The 21,668-nt window shown below is 41.4% G+C and overlaps 2 protein-coding genes across 2 annotated transcripts in view; both read right to left on the minus strand.

The window, feature by feature from the left end:
* The window catches only part of LOC132839957 (mannosyl-oligosaccharide 1,2-alpha-mannosidase IA), a 214,548-nt gene extending 210,469 nt beyond the window's left edge, over positions 1-4,079 (minus strand). Inside the window, exon 1 of the mRNA XM_060861180.1 lies at positions 2,661-4,079. Within this exon, the coding sequence (XP_060717163.1) occupies positions 2,661-3,215 (555 nt within the window). The 5' untranslated portion in view covers positions 3,216-4,079. The remainder of the gene's footprint in view (positions 1-2,660) is intronic.
* Positions 4,080-14,989: 10,910 nt separating this feature from the next.
* slc9a1a (solute carrier family 9 member A1a) overlaps positions 14,990-21,668 on the minus strand; it is a 35,703-nt gene continuing 29,024 nt past the window's right edge. The window contains exons 6-12 of the mRNA XM_060862021.1: positions 20,642-20,731; positions 19,155-19,225; positions 18,231-18,407; positions 17,047-17,158; positions 16,632-16,733; positions 16,392-16,473; positions 14,990-16,201 (exon numbers count right to left, since the gene is read on the minus strand). Coding sequence (XP_060718004.1) covers positions 15,903-16,201; positions 16,392-16,473; positions 16,632-16,733; positions 17,047-17,158; positions 18,231-18,407; positions 19,155-19,225; positions 20,642-20,731 — 933 coding nt within the window. The 3' untranslated portion in view covers positions 14,990-15,902. The remainder of the gene's footprint in view (positions 16,202-16,391; positions 16,474-16,631; positions 16,734-17,046; positions 17,159-18,230; positions 18,408-19,154; positions 19,226-20,641; positions 20,732-21,668) is intronic.

Raw genomic sequence — 21,668 nt, forward strand, 5'->3', positions numbered from 1 at the left:
ATTGAATGTTTTGGAAGTCCAGAACAAGACATACATAGTTTAAGAGCTATCGTTTGTGTGTGTGTGTGTGTTTGTGTGTGTGTGGTTTTGTTTTTTCCTCTTTTCTTTTTTTTCTCAGCACAACCTCCAGCCCAGGGCCAGCCTGTGATCTCCTCCGTCAACGAGCATGAGCTGATGCCGATTTCCAGAAATAGACGATGAGGTTTGGACGGCATCCAGAAAGCCTGACAAAGTGGATTCTCACATAACAATAAGGAAATAAAAAGACCCAACGTTGCGCTATAGATAAGCACACATTTAACTACACTGTACTGAAAGTCGAGTAGAGCGTGATGTCAACAACTGACACGACTATAAGAAACCCTTGTGTAGTTACATGACGTGTGTTCGACTAATTGCTAACAATCTTTTTTTCCTGAGGCCAAAAGGAGTTTGCTCCAGTTTGTTTGTGTTTATTTTCAGCATTAAATGTCTTTTTCATGTCCCACTCCAAAGTGGTGGTCAATATGAGGCTCATATAAAAGTTCAGAAACGATCATAACAACCATAAAGACTTTTTTCCAAATCACACTTATCACCGTACTCCGTCCCTATGTGAGCTCTCTACTCGGTAACAGCATGCGGCGGTATATTTTATAGCAAAACGGTGGTGTAATAATATATCGCACTTTACCATCGTCAAACTTGGGTTTGGCAGAGTTAAGCTTTTCTAAAGTGCCATTCAAGTGCTTGCAGAAGGAGCTAATCAGACATTTGTGAACATTCTGGGATAGTTTCATCTGGTGGGAGTCTTGATAAAACCTGGCAACCCTTCAGTCAAGCTTTAGTGTGGTGTTCACTGTGCTCTATATTATAATAAAAAAACTCTTTAAACTTCTTTTGGACAGGATAATAATAATAATAATAATAATAATAATAATAATAATAATAATAATACAGTTACACATAGACTTTTATATTGTAGACGTACCACATTTCATTAAAGAGTCTTCAGTGCTAATCTGAGGTAAAGTATCTATAATATTCCAAACACAGGTAAGACTTCACAACTTTTTTCTTCACAACCGCAACAGATCACCGGTCCACATATTTAAATCTGCACAGCTTTTACCCCGAACAGCCTTCCTTACACAACTCTGCTATTTTACCCAGGCTTGAAACAAGCACTGAGAGTGCACCAGCTTAGCGCAACCATCTTGTACATCAGAACCTGAGCCCAGATCCTAGGGAAGAACTCTCCGTGTTCTCCCTCAATGAAAATCTGCAATATTTTATCTTATTAAATTCAAAGGATAGAGAGGAATTGAGAGGCTGTTATAGCGTAAGTGATAACGTGTGACAAAGACATTCATTATGTAACTATAAACGGATAAAAATGTGATGTACGCTTTGACATTCCTTACAAAAATCGGTCTTCGATTCATTTCCCATAACAGAACACCACCAAGTGTTTTCTTCCTCACAAACATCATTCGTCAAATCACGATTAGACGTTCCACTAGCTGTCAGGTTGAGTTTAAATGCGAGCTGTATTTCAAAACGCTGAAGAGATCTAACACTTTGTGTGCACAAACTCTAAATGCCAAGATGTTGGATTGTTTTTTAGAGACCGTACAATACATTATCTGTTCTGTGTTCCACCTTTTTTCCAGCAGATTTAACATGCCTGCCAGACACATATGCAATAATTTTAGCAAACAGGCAATCATTTGCAACTCATACGAAGCACCTGCAAACTGCCGACAGGCTTTCTATCTAATCCTGCACATATCAGTCAGGGAATTTATTCAGTGCTGCTTTCTCGGTGCTTACACGAAATCTAGCATTTGATGAATATCTTTATGAAATCGTGATAAAATGATATATTATTACAAAGGTTGGTGTTTGCTCACTCACTTCCAAACTGATAAAAAAAAGTTTCCAATTCTTTTACATGTTTTTTTGAGAACCCACAAAAATGTTGTTTTCTTTCTGATTCAGATAAAAATGTGAGAAAACGCCCTTGGTTTACTCTCTTACTCATGTGCAACGTCTGAGATCAACAGGAAAGAGGGTTTTGTGAATCTGTGCTTTAACCCGGTGAGGTTTAACTGATAAAGCTGTGACACCATCCTCTTGGTGTAAGTAGTTTAAGTGTAACACACACACACACACACACACACACACACGTGAAAACATCTTTAGCTGAAAATTTAAAGATGACAGATTCCGAGACTTGACACCTTTCAAAATAACAATTTCCAGACATCTCTTATAACATCCTTTCTTTATATCTGCTGCCACATGACGACTCTTTATCCCAAACTACATCCTGTTTATTTTCTTTTTCCACTGTTTCATCACCAGGTGGAAGTTGCACCGCAGCTATCAAGGAATATCTGTGATTGACGTTTAAACGCTCATATACTCTCCAAACTGCCCTAAAAGACTTGGGATGAGTTACTGTAATGAGCGGATCAACTGTGCACCTTCGGTTAATGTGTCACTATGATCTAATGGGGCAGGTTTACTAAAAGCTGGTCCTGGAGATACAGATTTAGGATTTCTCAGCTGATTCACTGCAGGACCATGTTTGGAAACCTGTGTTTGTTTGTTTGTTGTGGTCATGTTGAGATTTCAGTGACTCCACAAGAAGGTCTCTGGAGAAGTGCATCTCTTACCTCTCTGACTTTATCCCTCCTCTGTACAGTTTGTTGGTCTGACGGTTTTCCTCGGTCATTCCCGAGCGCTGGTTTGAGCAAACACTTTCGGAAAGTGTCATAAGTGCAGCCTTTGGCGCGTCCAGCTGTGGTGCCTTCGGTCGCGTCCCCGCGCTGCGTTCTTGCCCTGCGCTCCTCGTGCGCTCCCAGAGGTCTCTCCACGGTCCCGCCGGTGGCATCGCCGCGCGTCACAGATGGCTTCCGGCTCACTCTGAGCTTTCCGTTCGGCTCGGGTTTAAACGGGGCGCTCCGTTCGCGCTCCTGGCGCTCCCGCTCAGCGTGCGCTTTTTCCGCGAGCTCCACGATCGCGCCGCTTTGGGTCGCCGCCGTGTTCGCTGGCGCACTCTCGGTCTTGGGCAGGAAAAAGCGCTTGAGGCGAACGGAGTCAGGAAGAAAAAACAGAGCCCCGAGGCACAGCGTGACCAAACCGGAGAGAAAAAGCAGAAAGGCGAATTTCTGAGACAAGCGGAGGCCCATGGCTGACACCGACACACCGGGTAACTTCCGGAACGCCATTTACACCGCAGACAGAGTTAGTATGCTCCCTGCCAAACGGCTTTAAGAGACACCGGCTGCGTGAATGAATGACAAAGTTTGGGTAGTGGCTTTATCAGAGTGCGTGAGCCTCATCGCGCGCTCTCCCTCCCTCCCTCTCTGTGTCTCTGCACGCGCGTCATCGCGCTCCGGATGGATTTCGGTTTCTCTAACTTTCCGTAAGAACAGACGATCCGGAGTGCAGATTGGAGCTACGACTGAATATTGTTTGGTGCTGTGCAAAAACACGGCATGACGCGAGAAAAGTGCGCTCGTGCGTCGCGGTTTCAACGCGCTAAAGCGTGATCACAGCCAGACCGTTAAGTTGGATGGATGGATAGATGGATAGATAGATAGATAAATAGATGCCCGAAAAGGCAACATGACGTTGCATGACGTTTTCTACGGTATAAATCCCGGCATTAATGAGTGAAAACCGGTTCAGGATCCGGTTCAGGATCGGATTTTAAACGCATGGCGTGATGCACAAAGTGATCTAATCCGCGTTATATCTTCTCTTGCTTTGTTTATGAACTAAACGTGGTCGGATTCCTTTGTCCAAAATACAGAGAGATAGAAAGAATGAATGAAAGCTACGCTGTGTTGCACAGAGCTGGTCTGGATTCCCGGAATGTTGCGCACGGAGAAGCGGAGACAGTCGGATCGCTGTGCGGTAACGGTCATGTAATCCGACGATGCCGCGTCTTTCTTCCGGTCCGGATGGAATATGGGATAACGGAGAGAAATGTGGCTCTTTGTGTGAAGCCTGAACAGGAAACGCGGCGTAAACGGACGGTAGAAATCCCGTAAATATCCAGAGAGATGGGAGGCGCGAGGCTGCGACCGCCCGGTACGCCGCAAAGCGCGTTTGATACGCCGGTGTGGTGAAATTAAACAGCACCGGCGTCACGTTACGGGGAAGAGGAAGCGTGTGCAGATGCGTCCATCGTGTGGTGAATCAGGGTATTAGATATGGTGCATAAAGAGAATGAAAATCTCTGTGTTAGAAGTCAAACCCCATGTTTGTGTCTAAAAGCCCATGAGGTCTAAAAACACCGCGAATGTCCCTTCTAGAGAGAAACAAAGCAATATGCAGAAAAAAACATGATAAACTGGCCCTATAGTTACTGTATACCCTCACATGGTTTATCTTACTGCTGCTATGCTGATGACACTCATCTTCTCTTTTCCTCTGGCAGATTGCACAGGTTCTGCTCAGATCTCTGCATGTCTGCCAGACATATCATCACGGAGGACGGATCATCAAAAACGAACCTCTGGTCATAACAACAGATTCGTCGCCTGGTCAGGATCTTGCGATCTCACTGGACACCGGACTCTTTGATCTTCACTTAAGCCACTGCTTAACTTTGGGATAACAATCGATAATCAACTGTCCTTTTCCTCACATATACTGTATGAGACGTTAGTTTCAGTACAACATCGGAAGGATTCGGCCATTTTTTCCACACAGGCTGCTCGGGTGCTTTCTCAGGACTAGTTGAAAGTTCTGAATGCAATTCGTCCTCTGCACATGATCCAAAATGCTGTGGCGTGACTTGTTTTCAACCTGCCTAAGTTCTCCAACACCATCCCACTGCTGTGCCTCCTCAACTGGCTGTTCACATTAGATTCAAAACACTGATGCTTGCCTTCAATACCACAAAGCTTTCCATTTTACCACAAAGCTCTAATCAGGCCTCAAACTGCATGTCGCTTCATCAGATCTACCAGCGCTTCTCGATTGGTCCCACCATCTCTCCGGGATAGAGGGAGGTACAGTATACATAAAGACTCTTCTCTGTTCTGGCACCGTGCTGGTAGAATGAACTTCCCCTAGACATCCGAACATCTGAGACACTGACTGTGTTCATACGACGGGTGAAGACCTACCTCTTCCTGAAACACTTACTTAAACTAGACTTAACATCATTTATTTGTAACCTAGTGAAGCAGTATTGATATATTAATCGATAGAGTCTTCAGAGAACCTTTTGTACGTCGCTCTGGATAAGAGCTTCTGCTGTAATGCCATCAATGTAAATGTAAATCTATAGGGTTCCCCAGCATGCAAGGAAACATGATGAGATGTTCTCAACAACCGGAACTGAACTGTTACCGCACACACATACACACCACATTTCAATACCACATCCAACTGCTACTATAACTGAAGTGTATATACTGTACGTTTGCAAGAACCCTCTTTGTTTACAACTCCCTATTTATCTACTGTATAATATACAGAATGCACAATAATCTGTGCTATTTTGTGTATTTGTCCTATAGTGTTTTGTATTGTCTATTTGCATTGCATTTGTCTTTTGTCTGCACTTTATGTTGCTAGGACAACTTACTTTCAGTCCTTAGCTCTGTATTGTTTTCGGTAGCACCATTGTCCTGGAGAAACACTGTTTCACTTCACTATGCACTGTGTCAGCTACAGTATATATGATGGATGGGTGTTCCTTAGATAGATAAAACGTGATAAAATTATTATATGGATAACAATGTATTCCTTTGTTTAATCACGTTTTCCCCAAATCACAGGATTTGGGATGATGTACAACTGAACTCCACGAGCAGTTCAAACCTTGAGTTTATTTAGATTTCTTCATACAACTGAAATGAATTTCTGACTGTGTACACACACATTAACAACAGCACACAGGCATTGCATTTCTCCTGCGTTGGTAGCACTGTGAGATGTGTTTCACACGTATTAACAGTGACACTCGCTAAACTACGGCTGCTATCGGCTGCTAATTCTAGACAGTGTGAAAATGTTGAGCAGAAGTGTACGTCAGGCATTTCAGTAATCTTCAGAGGATGCAAGCTTGATTTGGTCCACAGGCATTGTCTTTCCCTCAGGGGTCAACCCTTTAAAAAGCCAGTTATTAAGGTGTTCCATTTTCCATATACAACTACAACTAGTACAATAAGTCTTGTAGGAGGCTGTGAATAGAATAGAAGCCTTTATTTTGTCACATATACATTACAGCACAGTGAAATTCTTTCTTTAGATTTCCTAACTTTGGAGGTTGGGGTCAGTCATGATACAGCACCACTGGAGCAGTGAGGGTTAAGGGCCTTGTTCAAGGGCCCAACAGTGGCAGTTTGGCAGTGCTGGGGCTTGAACCCTGATCCTCCAATCAGCAATCCAGAGCCTTAACCACTTGAGTCACCACTGAACCTGAACCTGTGGATGTAGGATGTTATGAACCTACATTTTCCGTACATTATCCCGAGTGACTACTTTTATCTCATTTACATGGCTGAGCAACTGAGGATTACGGGCATTGTTCAGAGGCCCAGCAGTGGCAGCTCGATGGCCATCGGATTCGAGATTCGACCTTCCGATCATTAATCCAACACCTTAACCATTGAGCTACCACATCCCCCGCTTTTAATTAGATATACTGTGTGTTACTTGCGTTAATCAGAGTGCAATAAGATTCAAAAAGAGTTTGATTAGTAATTATAACAGAATTATTTATTATTTGCATATACCTTACAAATAAAACCTGGAGCTCGGGAAAGGACGACACACACGACACTTTTAAGAAAAAACACTCACTCACTCATTTTCTACCACTTATCCAAACTACCTCGGGTCACGGGGAGCCTGTGCCTATCTCAGGCGTCATCGGGCATCAAGGCAGGATACACCCTGGACGGAGTGCCAACCCATCACAGGGCACACACACACACTCTCATTCACTCACACAATCACACACTACGGACAATTTTACAGAGATGCCAATCAACCTACCATGCATGTCTTTGGACCGGTGGAGGAAACCGGAGTACCCGGAGGAAACCCCCGAGGCACGGGGAGAACAAGCAAACTCCACACACACAAGGCGGAGGTGGGAATCGAACCCCCAACCCTGGAGGTGTGAGGCGAACGTGCTAACCATTAAGCCACCGTACCCCCTTATGATAAAACAAAAAACGAATATTTTGTGTGCACGTGATTCTTTTCCTTTTTGTCTTTAAGATACCGAGACATTAATAGTGCAAATTTGATACGTTTTTTTTCATCCCATTTTTTTTGTTTTCACAAGAATATATTTTTTATATAATCTTTTCAGTGGCTCTGTACTATATGACCTACTGTATACTATTGGCATGCAACTTAAGGGATGGTTCTGGATTTTTCCTGATAATTGTACGCCCAGATGTGTTTAATTTCCAAAAATGTAATTTTTTTAAGGAAAGACACATCACAATAAAATACTGTAGGGCAAAACTGTAACTTGAAATAATTGAATTAAATGTACTTTTATCACCTGTTATAGAGCACTGACACTGGAGACTCCTTCCCAAAATTATAAACATATTACAGTAAAATTCACCGGATCATCGATTACACATCGATCATTGTTTATTTTATTTATGTGAATGAACTGTTTAGGTATAAAACAAAATGTTAGAGCAAGTAAATTAATATAAACGTGTAACTTACAGCAACATGTTAATCAACACCTCCTGAGAACAGTCAGCTTACAGAATTCAGTATTTACAACACATGAACATCAAAGACAAATTTTTCAGTAGTCATTTCCTCTAGCCTTAGATAGAAAGACAAACTCCTCGCATGAACGACTGAATGCATAGCCCCATGCTAGCTACCTCTAAAATATTCCACTTCCACTCAAATAACCAGGATCCAATGAGTTAATCTGCCAGTTATCACTTCATAATGTCATATTTATCGCATTCATTAAGTTTCATTAAGGCCGGTTTAATGATAAGGCATTAGTTTGTTTTTCTAACGTAGCCAAAGGCATAAATCGACACATTAATGAGCTATTAAATCACAGTTTAGAAAACATTTAGGTGATGAATAGGAAGGCAAAAGAGACAATCCATTAATCCAAAGCAGTGATCATCATGGTCCAAGCACCCATTGGGTTCATGTAATCTTGGGAGAACATGCAAACTCCACACACACAAGGCGGAGGCGGGAATCGAACCCCCAACCCTGGAGGTGTGAGGCGAACATGCTAACCACTAAGCCACCGTGCCTCCCTGTTAACTGAACATTCTAGAAGAATAGACTTAATTTTAAAACTCGAATGAATTTACAGGTTACACAATTTTCCTTTTTGATCATATAGTACCCAGTTGATGATGGGTCCCCAATAGCACCCAATGATTTCTCATCACTATCCGGTGTCACGCAGATAAGGATGGGTTCCTTCCTCATATCGTCTCAGGAAGTTTTTCTTTTTCCATCATCATCACCTCGGACTTGCTCATTAGGGATACCACACTATACCACACTAACCCTAAATTTACTTTATAATATATACGTGCTAAAATTTTTTTATTTAAATAAAGCTGCACTGTAAGACATTTCACAAAGGTTAAACTTACAAACGGGGGGGCACGGTGGCTTAGTGGTTAGCACGTTCGCCTCACATCTCCAGGGTCGGGGTTCGATTCCCGCCTTCACCTTGTGTGTGTGGAGTTTGCATGTTCTCACTGTGCCTCGGGGGTTTCCTCCGGGTACTCCGGTTTCCTCCCCCGGTCCAAAGACATGCATGGTAGGTTGATTGGCATCTCTGGAAAATTGTCCGTAGTGTGTGATTGCATGAGTGAATGAGAGTGTGTGTGTGTGCCCTGCGATGGGTTGGCACTCCGTCCAGGGTGTATCCTGCCTTGATGCCCAATGATGCCTGAGATAGGCACAGGCTCCCCGTGACCCGAGAGTGAGAGTGAGTAAACTTACAAACAAAAGTCCAAACATCTGTGGCATAAAATTTGTAAGTAAATTCAACCCAAACTTGAACCTTGTTTCAACTTCAAAGACGATGGATCGTTCAAGTTTAAATTTCTGAAAAGTTTGATATCCGAAACTTGATGATGGCAGAAAAAATAAGTTCACATTGGGGTTGGGGTCAGAGCACAGGGTCAGCCATGATACAGCTCCCCTGGAGCAGTGACGGTTAAGGGCCTTGCTCAAGGGCCCAACAGCAGCAGCATGGCAGCACTGGGGGCTTGAACCACAATCTTCTGGCCAAGAACCCAGAGCCTTAACTGCTCGATCCACCACTGGCACAAAACAAACCTGGAGAAAGCATGAACGTTGACTCCCACTATTATAAATTACGCAGTCGAGTCGTACAGACCGAGCGCAACGGCCGAGCCTCATTTAGGGCAAACCGCCGACTTGATCATGGTATTGCTCCTGATAAATCGGTGGAATTTTGGTGGAATATTGCCGGAAGTTTAAACATACCTGGTGATGGGAGATGGTGAGTGAAGACTTAGGAAAAGTAATAGGAAAGGCATTATTTTTATTACCATGTAGGAGCCAATCTTCTAATTTGGGTTATGGATCCCTGATGCTAAACAGTAAGTGTTAAAGGATTTTTATAACACAGTATAATGTTAGGTAGGTTCTTAACACTATACTAGCTAGACAAGGCCTTTAATGTTAGCTGTACAATTTTGTTTGTATCTAAAATCAGAGGCTGTTGTTCCACCTGACTGGTTAGTGTAGTTTATTGGGAAAACATTCTCTGATCAAGAAAGCTGAGAAGCTGATACAAGTAATAATAGATTTTTACAGCCTTATGTTGCTTGGGAGAAGAAAAAAAAACTAATTGTTTATCTCATCATACTCTCAAAAGTAAAAAACATCAGTTTTGTTTTTTCCAAAGCCAGTAATCACTCCTGTCTTATTGACTTTTAATTCCAGCGCCAATGAAACGAGTTAGGGATGCAGTGCCACATCAGCTATGGAGAAAATAAGATTAATGGTTTGGGTTTAGCCGGCAGTGGTCATTAGCACGAGAGCCAAACACAGCACAAAGAAAGTTAAGTGAAGGTCAGAAGGAAGACATGTATAATGCAGCGGGAAGCAGAAAATATGCCTTTCCCCAATTCCTCTTACTCTTATCCAATCACTAGAGCTCCTCCAAGACGGTGATCAATTAAGTAAATAATTCCCCTACGGATATCCTGAGCGTTAAGAGTAAATACACAGAAGGCAGATAGCTAGGCTTGCAGAGTTCACGCTAATGTTATTATGCTAATTTGGAAAGTTGTTTAAGTTTACTTGTTTATCAGAACAATTTATCTGGAACGAGACTCTTGTATCCAAAAAGACACACACGCATAAACTCACCCACAAGACGCAATCACAAACACATTAAGCGTCTCTTCCCTGTGAATGTTAATGCGCTTAACTTACTGATAGGACCTGACCTCCGCTCTTCAGTCCAACAAAGACAAACAAAAAAATATCTTATTTATTCTCCGAACAAATTCTTGCTAATGGTTTTAAAATGGTGCCAAGTTAGAAGAGGACTCAACATGTTGAATATTTGGTCGACAAGTTCATTCACAGGTCACGGGGAGCCTGTGCCAGGCTCAGGCGTCATCGGGCATCAAGGCAGGATACACCCTGGACGGCGTGCCAACCCAACGCAGGGCACACACACTCTCATTCACTCATGCAATCACACACTACGGACAATTTTCCAGAGATGCCAATCAACCTACCATGCATGTCTTTGGACCGGGGGAGGAAACCAGAGTACCCGGATGAAACCCCCGAGGCACAGGGAGAACATGCAAACTCCACACACACAAGGCGGAGGCGGGAATCGAACCCCCAACCCTGGAGGTGTGAGGCGAACGTGCTAACCACTAAGCTACATTATTTAAGGGACTCCGAGTGTGCCAGGAAAACATATCACCAGTACCACCACCAATGAGCTGAACTACAGACACAAGGCAGGTTAGTAGGTCAAATGATACATGCTGTTTTCATTGATGCCAAATTCACACCAGGCCATCTTCATCTGTAGCCTCAGAGTTCCAACTGGAGTGGAACCCAATGTGGTTTCTGCTTTTCTGCTCATCACCGATGCAGAGAGGTATTATTCGGTTACAGTAACCCAATCCGCTCAGTCTGGGAATCATCCTCTGAACTTTCTCACCTACAAAATTTTCCATCCGCAGTGTAGGAACAATTTATTTGCCTTATGCTTCAACCCATGATTTTGGTGACTGGTGTCAATTGTGTTCTTTGTGTATGTTTTTGTGAAGGTCTGATTCCCAGCCTGAGTTTCCGGCCTGCCTTATCCTGCCCCGATCCCACCTACACCTCCATGACATCATCACTGGTCCCCTGTTTAAAGAAGAAAAAGAAGGGAAGCATGGTGAAGGTTGTTAGAAGTGGTGTGTTTGGAATAGTTTGTTTTGAAATAGTAAACGTTCTGTTCTGGTTTTGACTTGTGCCTGTTTTCTCGACATGTGCACCCCCTGCAGGGCAGGTGAGGTGATGCTTAAAGGTCTGGGTGTGGCTTGGTGCAGTGTAGCATGCTGGGAGCACATAGTCTTTAGACCTTGATTGCTGCTTTCTGTTAGGATTGTTTGCATTGCATTTTTTCAGTTTATTTTCTCCCATGTTTGTGTAAATAAGTATATAATAAAATAGAACTTCATCCCTGATGTGTGCAACCTTGTGGACAACATGTTTTATGACAAAGGAAGCGTGACTAAACCCTAAACCCTCAGCAGACCCAAGATGTGACTAAGGTAGTAATTTGATCGAAGGACAGTCACTACACACAGGACTGCCTCTCGGACTGTCCTGGACAACCTCTAAAGACCTCTGTGTGAGGAAAACACCCCAGTTTTCTCAACTACTCTGAATGTCATTTTGGCAGATGCCCTTATACAAAGAGTTTTATGTTACCACCACGCCCTCTACTGTTAGATAACGGTGTTACAGTGCTTTTTCCCCCCTCTTTTAAAGAAAGACACACACACACACACAATAAATAAATAAATAAATTCATTTTGAAGCGGAATACAATTTATGTTTATTCCCAGAAAACTTTATTGTTTCATTGTTTGCACTGGATCACAGCTGTTCAGAAAGGTAAAGGATGCTGAAGCAATACACAGAACATGTGTTTATAGTGTTTTTGTTTTAAATAAACTCTGACATATAGCATTTTAAGATCATCATCATCATCATCATTATATGTACAGGTGTATATAAAATTTTTTTATTGCATCGGTCTTCATTGTAGTCACGAAATAATAGAGATTTGACAAAGAAACACAGGCAATGTGATATGTGACAAAATCAGACATGTTTGCACAATACACACAAAACAGGGGACAGGAACGAATGAGTGTACAGAACACAGAAGGGACGAACGGACATCTCAGGTGAACATCTTTGTGTTTTAAATCCTAGAGGCTTATTAAAGTTAAAAAAAATATATAATAATAATAATAATAATAATAAAACCTTATCTTCCAATTATTTTTCACTCAAGATTTTAGACACAACATACAAAAATATTTGGAAAAATAATAAAAAAGATATATATATAAAAAAAGAAAGACGTGCTGTTAACTGATTTTATAATAAGCCACGATGTTCATGCGTGTGTTCTGAAATATATTTTTATGCCTGAGAGCTCCTATCCAAGCTTCTCATTCAGAAAGCAGCTTCAAGTCGGCAGTCTTCAAAAATGTCCTTTACTTAAAGGCATCCTCACACACAGATCCTGAAATTTAGTACAGTGTCTTAAAAACAAACAAACAAACAAACAAAAAAAAAAAAAGAAAGGCTGACAATATATCCAGACTGACAAAAGCATAGACGATTATAGTTACAGGAAATGTATCAGCACAGAAATCAATTCATCTGATGAAAATGACAAAAAGACGCTTCCTGCTTTGGTGGAAGAAAGAAAAAAAAAAAGCTGAGAATGCAATGAGAACTCAAATCAAAACCTTTAACCCATCCCAGTTATTGCTGTTAAACAGGGCTTAAAGGTCTGGTCTTGGTACACAGTTGATTGCTGGAGAAGAGGATGAGAAAGCATTTGGTCTAAACTCATCAACCAGGCTTTCTTTATGTTTCCTATGCGTAATAAAAGGGAATAAAAATCGAATACAGGATCACATTAGATTTACAGTACAGTCCAGTCCTACTCTAAAACCCCTGAATCGGTTCCTCCGTTTAAGAGAAAGATGACATCATGAGATGATTTTTTTTTTGGCTGTTAGCGAGCAAACGAAAGCAAGAATCCAATAGTGTCGATGTCGCGTACGGTGTGGAGACTGGAGTCGTTAGCTGTTCCCGCCTCCTACTGATGAGCTCACGGTTCGGTTTGCTATAACGACTTTCACAAAGCTCGAACGCTCTTACGTAGCCGATTCCATATAAACTAACATGAGGATGTTGTTAAAGGTAGTTTGTGATTAAATAGCTAGCTAGTTCTCACGGCACAATGCAAAACTAGCCAACCAAGAGTTGTGTCAAGAGTGAAATATTACCAGTCTAGTAAGGGTTCGAGCAGCAGGATCGACTGCGACAGTCGTCACACCCGGATCATCTATCCGTTCAAAAGGACGCGTGCATGCGAACAGTGAGCTGCCATGTTCTCTCGTGGTCCTTCACCTTGCGTCTAAACCAGGCAGTGCTTCAAATACAAACAACGCACGACACACAAATGCTGCGAAACTCCTGCTATAACGGAAACGACTGAAAAAAAGAAAATGTATATATAATTATAACAAAAAAAAGTGTTAGGAGTATAAAAAGTATAAAAAAATGAGAATGAAGAAAAGAATGAAGGAATTTTTTTTTGTTTTGAAAATACAAATTATGGGAGAAAAAAAAAGTAATTTCATAAGAACATTTTGCGTTGTTGTTGATCGGAGATGATATTTTTCCTTAAAAGTTTTCAGGGTTTGAACAGGAATATTTCATTACACGTTGAACTCTCGTTCTGATAATTGCACAGTGTTGTGGCATCACATCCTCGCTGTAATCGTCCATCGTTCAAAACCAACAACAAGCCGCAAAATGTCCACGATTTGGTGGCAGATGATAATCCTAAACTCACTGGTCGATAGTTAGAGCTACACAGACCAAATTTGTGAATACTACTGTGTGGCTTAATAAATGAGAAAAGAGGGAGAAAAAAAAACAAAAAAAACACCTCATTAGCATTTTGTTAGCATCAATGGTATCGATAATGGTATTTTGGTATTTGAACCAGCATGGACCTTAAAACTGAAAGTAAACAGACTAACAAAACCGAACTACAACAGTAATACTTCATGAGATACAGCAGGCAAATAGATTAGCATATATTTTGGTTTCGTGTAAAATTTAGCATTTCCTTTTAAAAATATATCTAATCTACTCGGCATGCAGAATAACTCTTAGGATATTTATTCTTGTCTGAAAATGTCACACAGAGCCATAAATCAGACTGAATTAGTGCCCAGACTGTCAGGGCAAGAAGTCGCAGTGATACACAGCTCTACTGATGCTTTAAAGGGGGAAAAAAATGAACTCACCCAAGTGAAATCCATCTGCATGTACTGCCCTGCTGCATAGTTTATAAGGAAACCCGAGCCAACCTTGTAGAGCAATCAGGGATGTATAAAGGGAAGTAAATGCAAGATTCGCAAAACCTAATTAACTACCAGTCTTTTTTAGACTAGAACCACCAGGAGATCCTGGACTAGACCGACAGAAAACTATAAAGCGCTGCATCGAGCATCAAAACATCCACCAAGTGGACAAGGGTTATGTGCATATGCATATACACACACACACACACATATACATATACATATATATATATATATATATATATACATATACGTATATATATATATATATATATATATATATATATATATATATATATATATATATATATATATATATATATATATATACACATACACACACACACAGAATTATTAAAGGCGCTGAAGTGCATTTGAAAGGAATGAGGTTTAAAAAAAAAAAAGTCAAGTATTTCATAAAGTAATAGCACAGAATACAGAATGCATGAACCAAAAAAACCCATAAATGTCAAACCCCCTGGAATAAAACGAAGTAAATATATCATCAATCTCTCTGCAGTTACAGTGCGTTTCCTATAAAAAAAAAAACATATCCGTATTTTCCTTTCGCTAGGTTTCATGCAGCGAGTTATTATCTAAAGTATCTAAGCATTCAATTATCTGATGCACCAAATACTACCTGCTGTAGTATTTACACAGTGACGAAAGACGAAACACAAACGTACAGGCAAATACACTCTAAAGTCAGAGCTGGGATTGGACCAGGTGACTGATTTAGAAGTGAAAAGGCCATTGTGTGCCCTTAGTTTCATATTGCTCCTGAAAAACAAAAAAGTCCTATGTTAAGATTCAATGCATTAGGTGACAATTTCCTGTTCCATAAGCAATAAATTCATTAATGATTAAAATAAAAAAAAAAATAAAAAAATGAACTCTAGTTGTGGACTACATCAGTGTGAAACTTTGGTAATGCATAGTTCAACCCCCTCATGTTCCTCTGACAAGAAAGACAAAGCTAGAAAATGATGGCTATTTTTCTTTCTGCTCCCCCCCACCCCCACCACCTTCAGTGTTTTTTTTTTTTGGTTCATTAACTTGTATTTTGTTTCATCATCATTTTGGCTTAAAGTTCAGTAAACCTCAACCCAACACAAGCCCCAAGCTAAAGAAAGAAAAAAAAAGAAAAAATAATGAAATTCTGTTCGTAAACAGTGCCGTGTTTAAAGAAATTCTCAAGCCCCTTAGCCACCTGTCAGAAAGTTAGTGTGACTGCTGATAGCAGGTTACATGCATCTTTTCCTCTCATTGGAGGAAGGGCTGGTCCTCCTCGTCCTCGTTGACGGCAGGTCCGGGGTCACTCAGGCAGCGGAGGAGTCGAGGATCTTTCGTGTCTTCTTGCTCTCCCTTCTCTCCAGTCCGGTCCTCTTTCTTTCTCAGCATCACCAGCCCGTCCTCTTCTTCAGTTGGGTCTTGTTCCGTCGTCTTGCTGAACTCGTTCACCTCGTTGACCGAGTCTGGGCTTTGAGGTGAAGCCAAATCCACTTTGATTGACGGGAGATCTTTGTTGGTCGATGTAGGCTTCGTGCTCCAGGTTTGAGGGTCTAATCAATGACACAGGCAGAAGAAGTGAATTCATTTGCTCAAGTGAACAAAGATATAAATCATAAACCAGGGAGATACGAAACCACAACTATTTGTTGTTATCTGGGCTTATTTATATGTGGTTAAGTCTATAGACCTCCGCTGACTATCTGTAGACGTCAGAGTAAAGCAGAGAAAGGTTGAACACACCGGAAATCAGTCTTGATCTGCCGATGGTGGGAGAATCGGGAGGTGCAGCTGGAACGGTGAGGTAATTATTCATCTGAGTAAGCTGCAAGTACAGAGACATAAATGTGTCAGAGTAACAAAAGACTGATGTAAGAAGGCAAAAAAAGTTCACTAGTAGAGCACACGGATGGAACACAGCAAATATATTCTGAGATCAACATACAGGGGTGAAGATTTCTTACACCTCTCCTACAGGCTCACCTTCTTCTCTAAATCCTTCATCCTCTTCCTTTTGATCATGATCTCCTTAAAGCCGTCCTCGAACGGATCGGCCAAAAGCGTGTGTCTGTTATAGGACTGCAACTAGGAAGGGAAAAAAGGTGTTAATAGTGATTAACGATACAGATGATAACCGGTCAAAATTTGTAAAATCTAATGATCAGTGATTGCTGAATTAGACTTGGGTTATTAACCATAACAGCATAACAAGCACAGTTCACTCTAATGTTATGTGGAGTTGGGGATGAAGCTAAAGTCTTCAAGATCATGTAAGAGAGCCATATAGAATAAAGTAGTGTGACACGTGTGTGAGAGAGAGCGAGAGAGAGAGAGCGAGAGCGAGAGAGAGAGAGACAAAGACAGAGAGAGAGAGACAGTCTTCCCAATATGGACTCACTCTCTGCCGTGTCCTCTGCAGGTTGGTGCGTAGAATCTTCTGGATCTCCTCCTCTTGGCCTTTGGAGAGCTGAGGCAGCATTCTCTCTGGAGCTTTCTTAGGCTGGATATTCCTAAGAGGACAAAGAAACGGTGGGATGTGAGAAGGAATTCTAATAACTTTTCATTATTAACGCTGCAATGTTTCCTCAGAGCAAAAGTGTTCATTATATGCTTGAGTGTGGAGACTGCTTACGAAGGTTAAATGGCTAGGAGCTACAGGAGATCTAGGAGCTACAGGAGATCTAGGAGCTACAGGAGATCTAGGAGCTACAGGAGATCTAGGAGCTACAGGAGATCTAGGAGCTACAGGAGATCTAGGAGCTACAGGAGATCTACTGTAGGAGCTACAATCTCTTATCATTTGTATCTACATTTCAGACCTGTTTACTACAGTAACAAATATAACTGATGAAATGCAGGCCGTGATTTTATTGCCATTGTGAGTGTTATGTGCAAAGTCCATTACAGGACAAGTAGCCAACAGGACAAGTAGCAAGGACAAGTAACAGGACAGGACAAGTAGCCAACCGGCTTGTTGCGATCAGTTTAATATTGTTACAGAGTGCTATGCCGGCGTTTTATGCTGTATATCCAGATTACAAGGATATGGATTTAAGAGCAAGCTAAAATGAGCTATTTCATTATTCATTGTGAGACAGTTTATGGGTTTTCCAACAACTGCAATTTTCTGTATATTAAAGAAGGACATTTAACGTCCCCTCATGGTCCAGCGACAGAATCCAGTGCTCTTGTTGCTGCGACCCGGGTTCGAAAAGGGTTAACTGTCAGTGCTTGTTCAAAGCCCAGGTATTAAATAAACAAATAAACAAACAAAGAAATAAATAAATAAATACAAGAGATTGTTGTGTCAGTAAGGGCATCCGGCGTAAAACAACAACAAAGAATTAGAGTTTCTATAAAAAAAAAACAAAAAAAAAAATAAAAAATACTTGCTCAGTCTAGCATGGAAACTTGTGTTAAAATATTCTATCATCATCATCATATATCCGGACATTAAAAAAACCTCATGACTCCCAGTCACCATTATACATCTTTTCTAAACGATCCCTGCAGGATGAAGGGTGGATTACGATGGTCTACAGCTAGAGAGTGTGATGAAGGGGATGTTGAGAAGGTTCTTACTGCATGGACACGGTGGACGGCATGGCGGACGGCAGTTTGACTCCTCCTCCGCTCTCCACCAGCTCGATGGCCTGCTTCATCTCCATCTTGTGATAGAAGGCGATGAGCTGGGGCTCTTTGGAGCGCTCGCCTGCTATCAGGCACTTCTTCACGTACTTCTTGTTGAAGCGGTTCAGCCTGTTCGAGTGAGACAGGAAGGGAAAGTGAACACCAGAGAGCATGCAAGCAATACGGTCTGAGCCGCTTCGGCTGTGAAAAGCCCTAAATCCGTTATCTTTCGGTCAATGACGTGACCTTTGCTGGGGGTCGAGCCTCAAGTGAATTCTGCTTCGAGTACTTTGAGGAAGAAATTCACATTGTAGATCATCAGATCAAGATTAACTTCATTACTCGAGATGAAATAAACACACTGTGGCTGAGTATCACCACGCGCAACATGGTCTAATCGCTTTCTTTTGCGCTTCCTTTATACGTCTGCTGGGATTCTGAATACGAATTACTCTGGTGTGTTAAAGTGTGCTGCGTATATTTACACCTGGATTCGTTATGTGGTGTTCGGATCACTAGACATGTACATTAATGTAAGGAGGAAACGTCACGGGCACCTTAAATATTTAACCGAAGGAAGCTTAACAGATCAGAAACTAGCTATAGGCTTAGAGAGCTAGTGACATTAAAAATAAATAAATAAATAAATAAATAAATAAATGGATAGATATATAGATAAAGATACTACAAGATAAAAAGTGGTAATGTGAGGATTAAATAGATAAGAAGTCTTATTTATAGCCACAGACTAATCATTAATGGTTAAAAAATATTTGCTTTCAGAATTTCATTATTTGGGCCTTTAGGAGAAAGGATATCATTCAGCAGGATTTTTTATTTTTTTTTATTTTATACGTGAATATATTTTCTACACACTTGTCCTTCCAATGATGATGTCCGTAGTGTCCGCAGATGTCCTCGATACCTGTCAGCAGGTGGTCCAAAAACTAAACAGAAAAAAAAAACAAACAAAAAAACAAAAAAGTTCAAACAATTTAATACGTCACTCGTACACTAAAAAAAAAAAACTTGGCAAACAAGAGTTGTCATGGCAACACTTCCTCTTAATAGGAGTACAGCTTTAATGGAAATGTTTTCTAAATAAATATTGTGTGCTGTTTCGACAGGTGTAAGGAATCTGAAGTAGTCGCAGAACCTGTCTGAGTTTAGATGATTCCTCCATCCGAGTCAGACATGTCGGTGGCAACAGACAGCCGTCTTAAGCTGACATGATCCAGCTAAACCTAGGCTATGTTACAGCCAAAATACATGCGTGTTCACGTCGGCGTATTGTGTCGAGTCGCTCGTTTACAGGGGAAGAGATTAGTAAGAACCTCTCTCCCCCGCTGAAAGCCTCGGTGACTCATCAGCTCCATATAGCTGCTTACTGTGTGTGCGCGCGTGTGCGTGTGTGTGTGTAATTTGCAGATGAGGCCTGCGATATCCTGCCGTCTAGGTTTCCCCTAGGGAGCTTAGAGATGATGAAACAGAGTGTGGGAAGCCAGCGGTGAGGACATGGAGGATGACATGGGTGGATCTGGGGAAGCAGGTTTGCGATTTTACTTGCAAATGATGATTTGTAAAAAAGTCGTTAGCCCAGAAGGACATGTAGGTAGATAGCGACTACAGGGCGGTTATGATCTCATGCGCTATATTCGCCATCATCACGCATGAGATGAGCTAAGATTTTTGCCCGTGTCCATGAGACATTTTGTTATTATAGTTGTAATGTCCTACTATGGCCACCTGTGTGTGTGTGTGTGTTTAAAAGGTTGCCATTGTGTAAATGGCGCTTAGTCAAATACCGTCACGTGCATGACCATCTTGGTTAAATCAACATTAATGAATCAGTGTAATCTTAATAATATCCACTAATCCTACTTAATGTCTGCGATTATAGACGTCTTGTGTAGGACGAAGGAAAACGTCAGCATAACCACTCATATGACCGGTCGATGTGTTCGAGGTAGCCAGCAGATGGCGCTCAACACCACACAATATGAGGAAATGGATTAAAAATGGTCTTTAAATCAAAACTTCATTATACTATAGATCAGCCCGAGGCACGATCCTCACTATCAGTGATCCAGCACAAAAGAGATTTTCTCACGAGTACAAAGCAAGTCCGGTCACGTTGCTGCTCCGCAAAACTGTGGATCATGAGCACGACTGTTTCTGAGAATTTGGTTTCCAGACAAGAAGCTACAGGGTTCACAACTGATCTACAGTCCTTAGAATCTCACGTGTCCTTCATTAATCTATGAAGTGATGATTACTCGGTGCACGCTAATCCTAAACGGCATTAAATGGTCCGATTAAACACGAGGGTCGCAGAGCAGCTGAGTGATGTAAAGCTTCATTACCTGGGTGTGGATCTCCTCATTGATGGATCGCTTGGTTTCCTGCTTCTTCTTGACGGCTAGCAGGTCCACCAGAGGACGAATGGTCATACCCTACACCGCCATGGCACACAGAGGAGGAGAAACAACAGGAGACTGGGTTATAGATAAAGCTGATGTTGAGTATAATGGCTTTGTTACAAGATTCGCTCTACAGAACAACAGTATATCATTTGGTTTTTCTTTCAGTCCCACTTTCTTTTTCTTATTGCCTACATTCTTAAAAACTGCGATCGTTCAATTCAGACGTCAAATCAAACCGAAGTCTGATTAAGCTCTAAAAGGCAGTAGAGTCAAAGCTCATTCAGAGTCAAAGACAGTTGCTGTTGAAATTTCCATAAGTGTGTGACGCACCAGGGTAGAACACGGCTACACTAAAGAGACAAATTAGGGGTGGACATTTTTTCATTTTAAATCAGCGGTTGGTTTTGTGGAAGTGGGTCTGGCTTGGGTTCTGGTGTGATGCCTCATCTCGGTCATCTCTCTCTGTGATAGAAAATACCAGAGTTTAAAACTGACGCGCTGGATATGATGCTACGTGATACAGTGGTGTTTGGTGGTGGAATAAAATATTCAACATTATTGATGATGATTCATTCAGTAGAACAATGCACAAATTGAATAAATGAAACATGGTAAAATGACACACACAAAAAAACCACACACACACAAAATGCATGAAACGTTGAACAATACGATACACTGCATCTCTACACCACTATAAAGTCCACAGTTAGATGTGGAGTGTTTAGAACATAGAGCATAATCTTTATTGTTTAGGATTAACAAGCATTTTGTAAACCAATCAGGATTTAGCATTGCTACATATAACCAGTTATATTAAAGGTGGGGTGTACGTCGTTTGAGAAATGCTTCAGAAAACTGAGTCGGGCCGGCAAACAAAACAAAAACAAAACAAACGTGTAATCAATGAGCAGAAAGGGGCGTGTCTTGTGAATATGGGCGGAGAGAGTGTTCAGTGCGCATGTGT

Source organism: Tachysurus vachellii, chromosome 25 (genome assembly GCF_030014155.1).
Source record: "Tachysurus vachellii isolate PV-2020 chromosome 25, HZAU_Pvac_v1, whole genome shotgun sequence".
Lineage (NCBI taxonomy): Eukaryota > Metazoa > Chordata > Actinopteri > Siluriformes > Bagridae > Tachysurus > Tachysurus vachellii.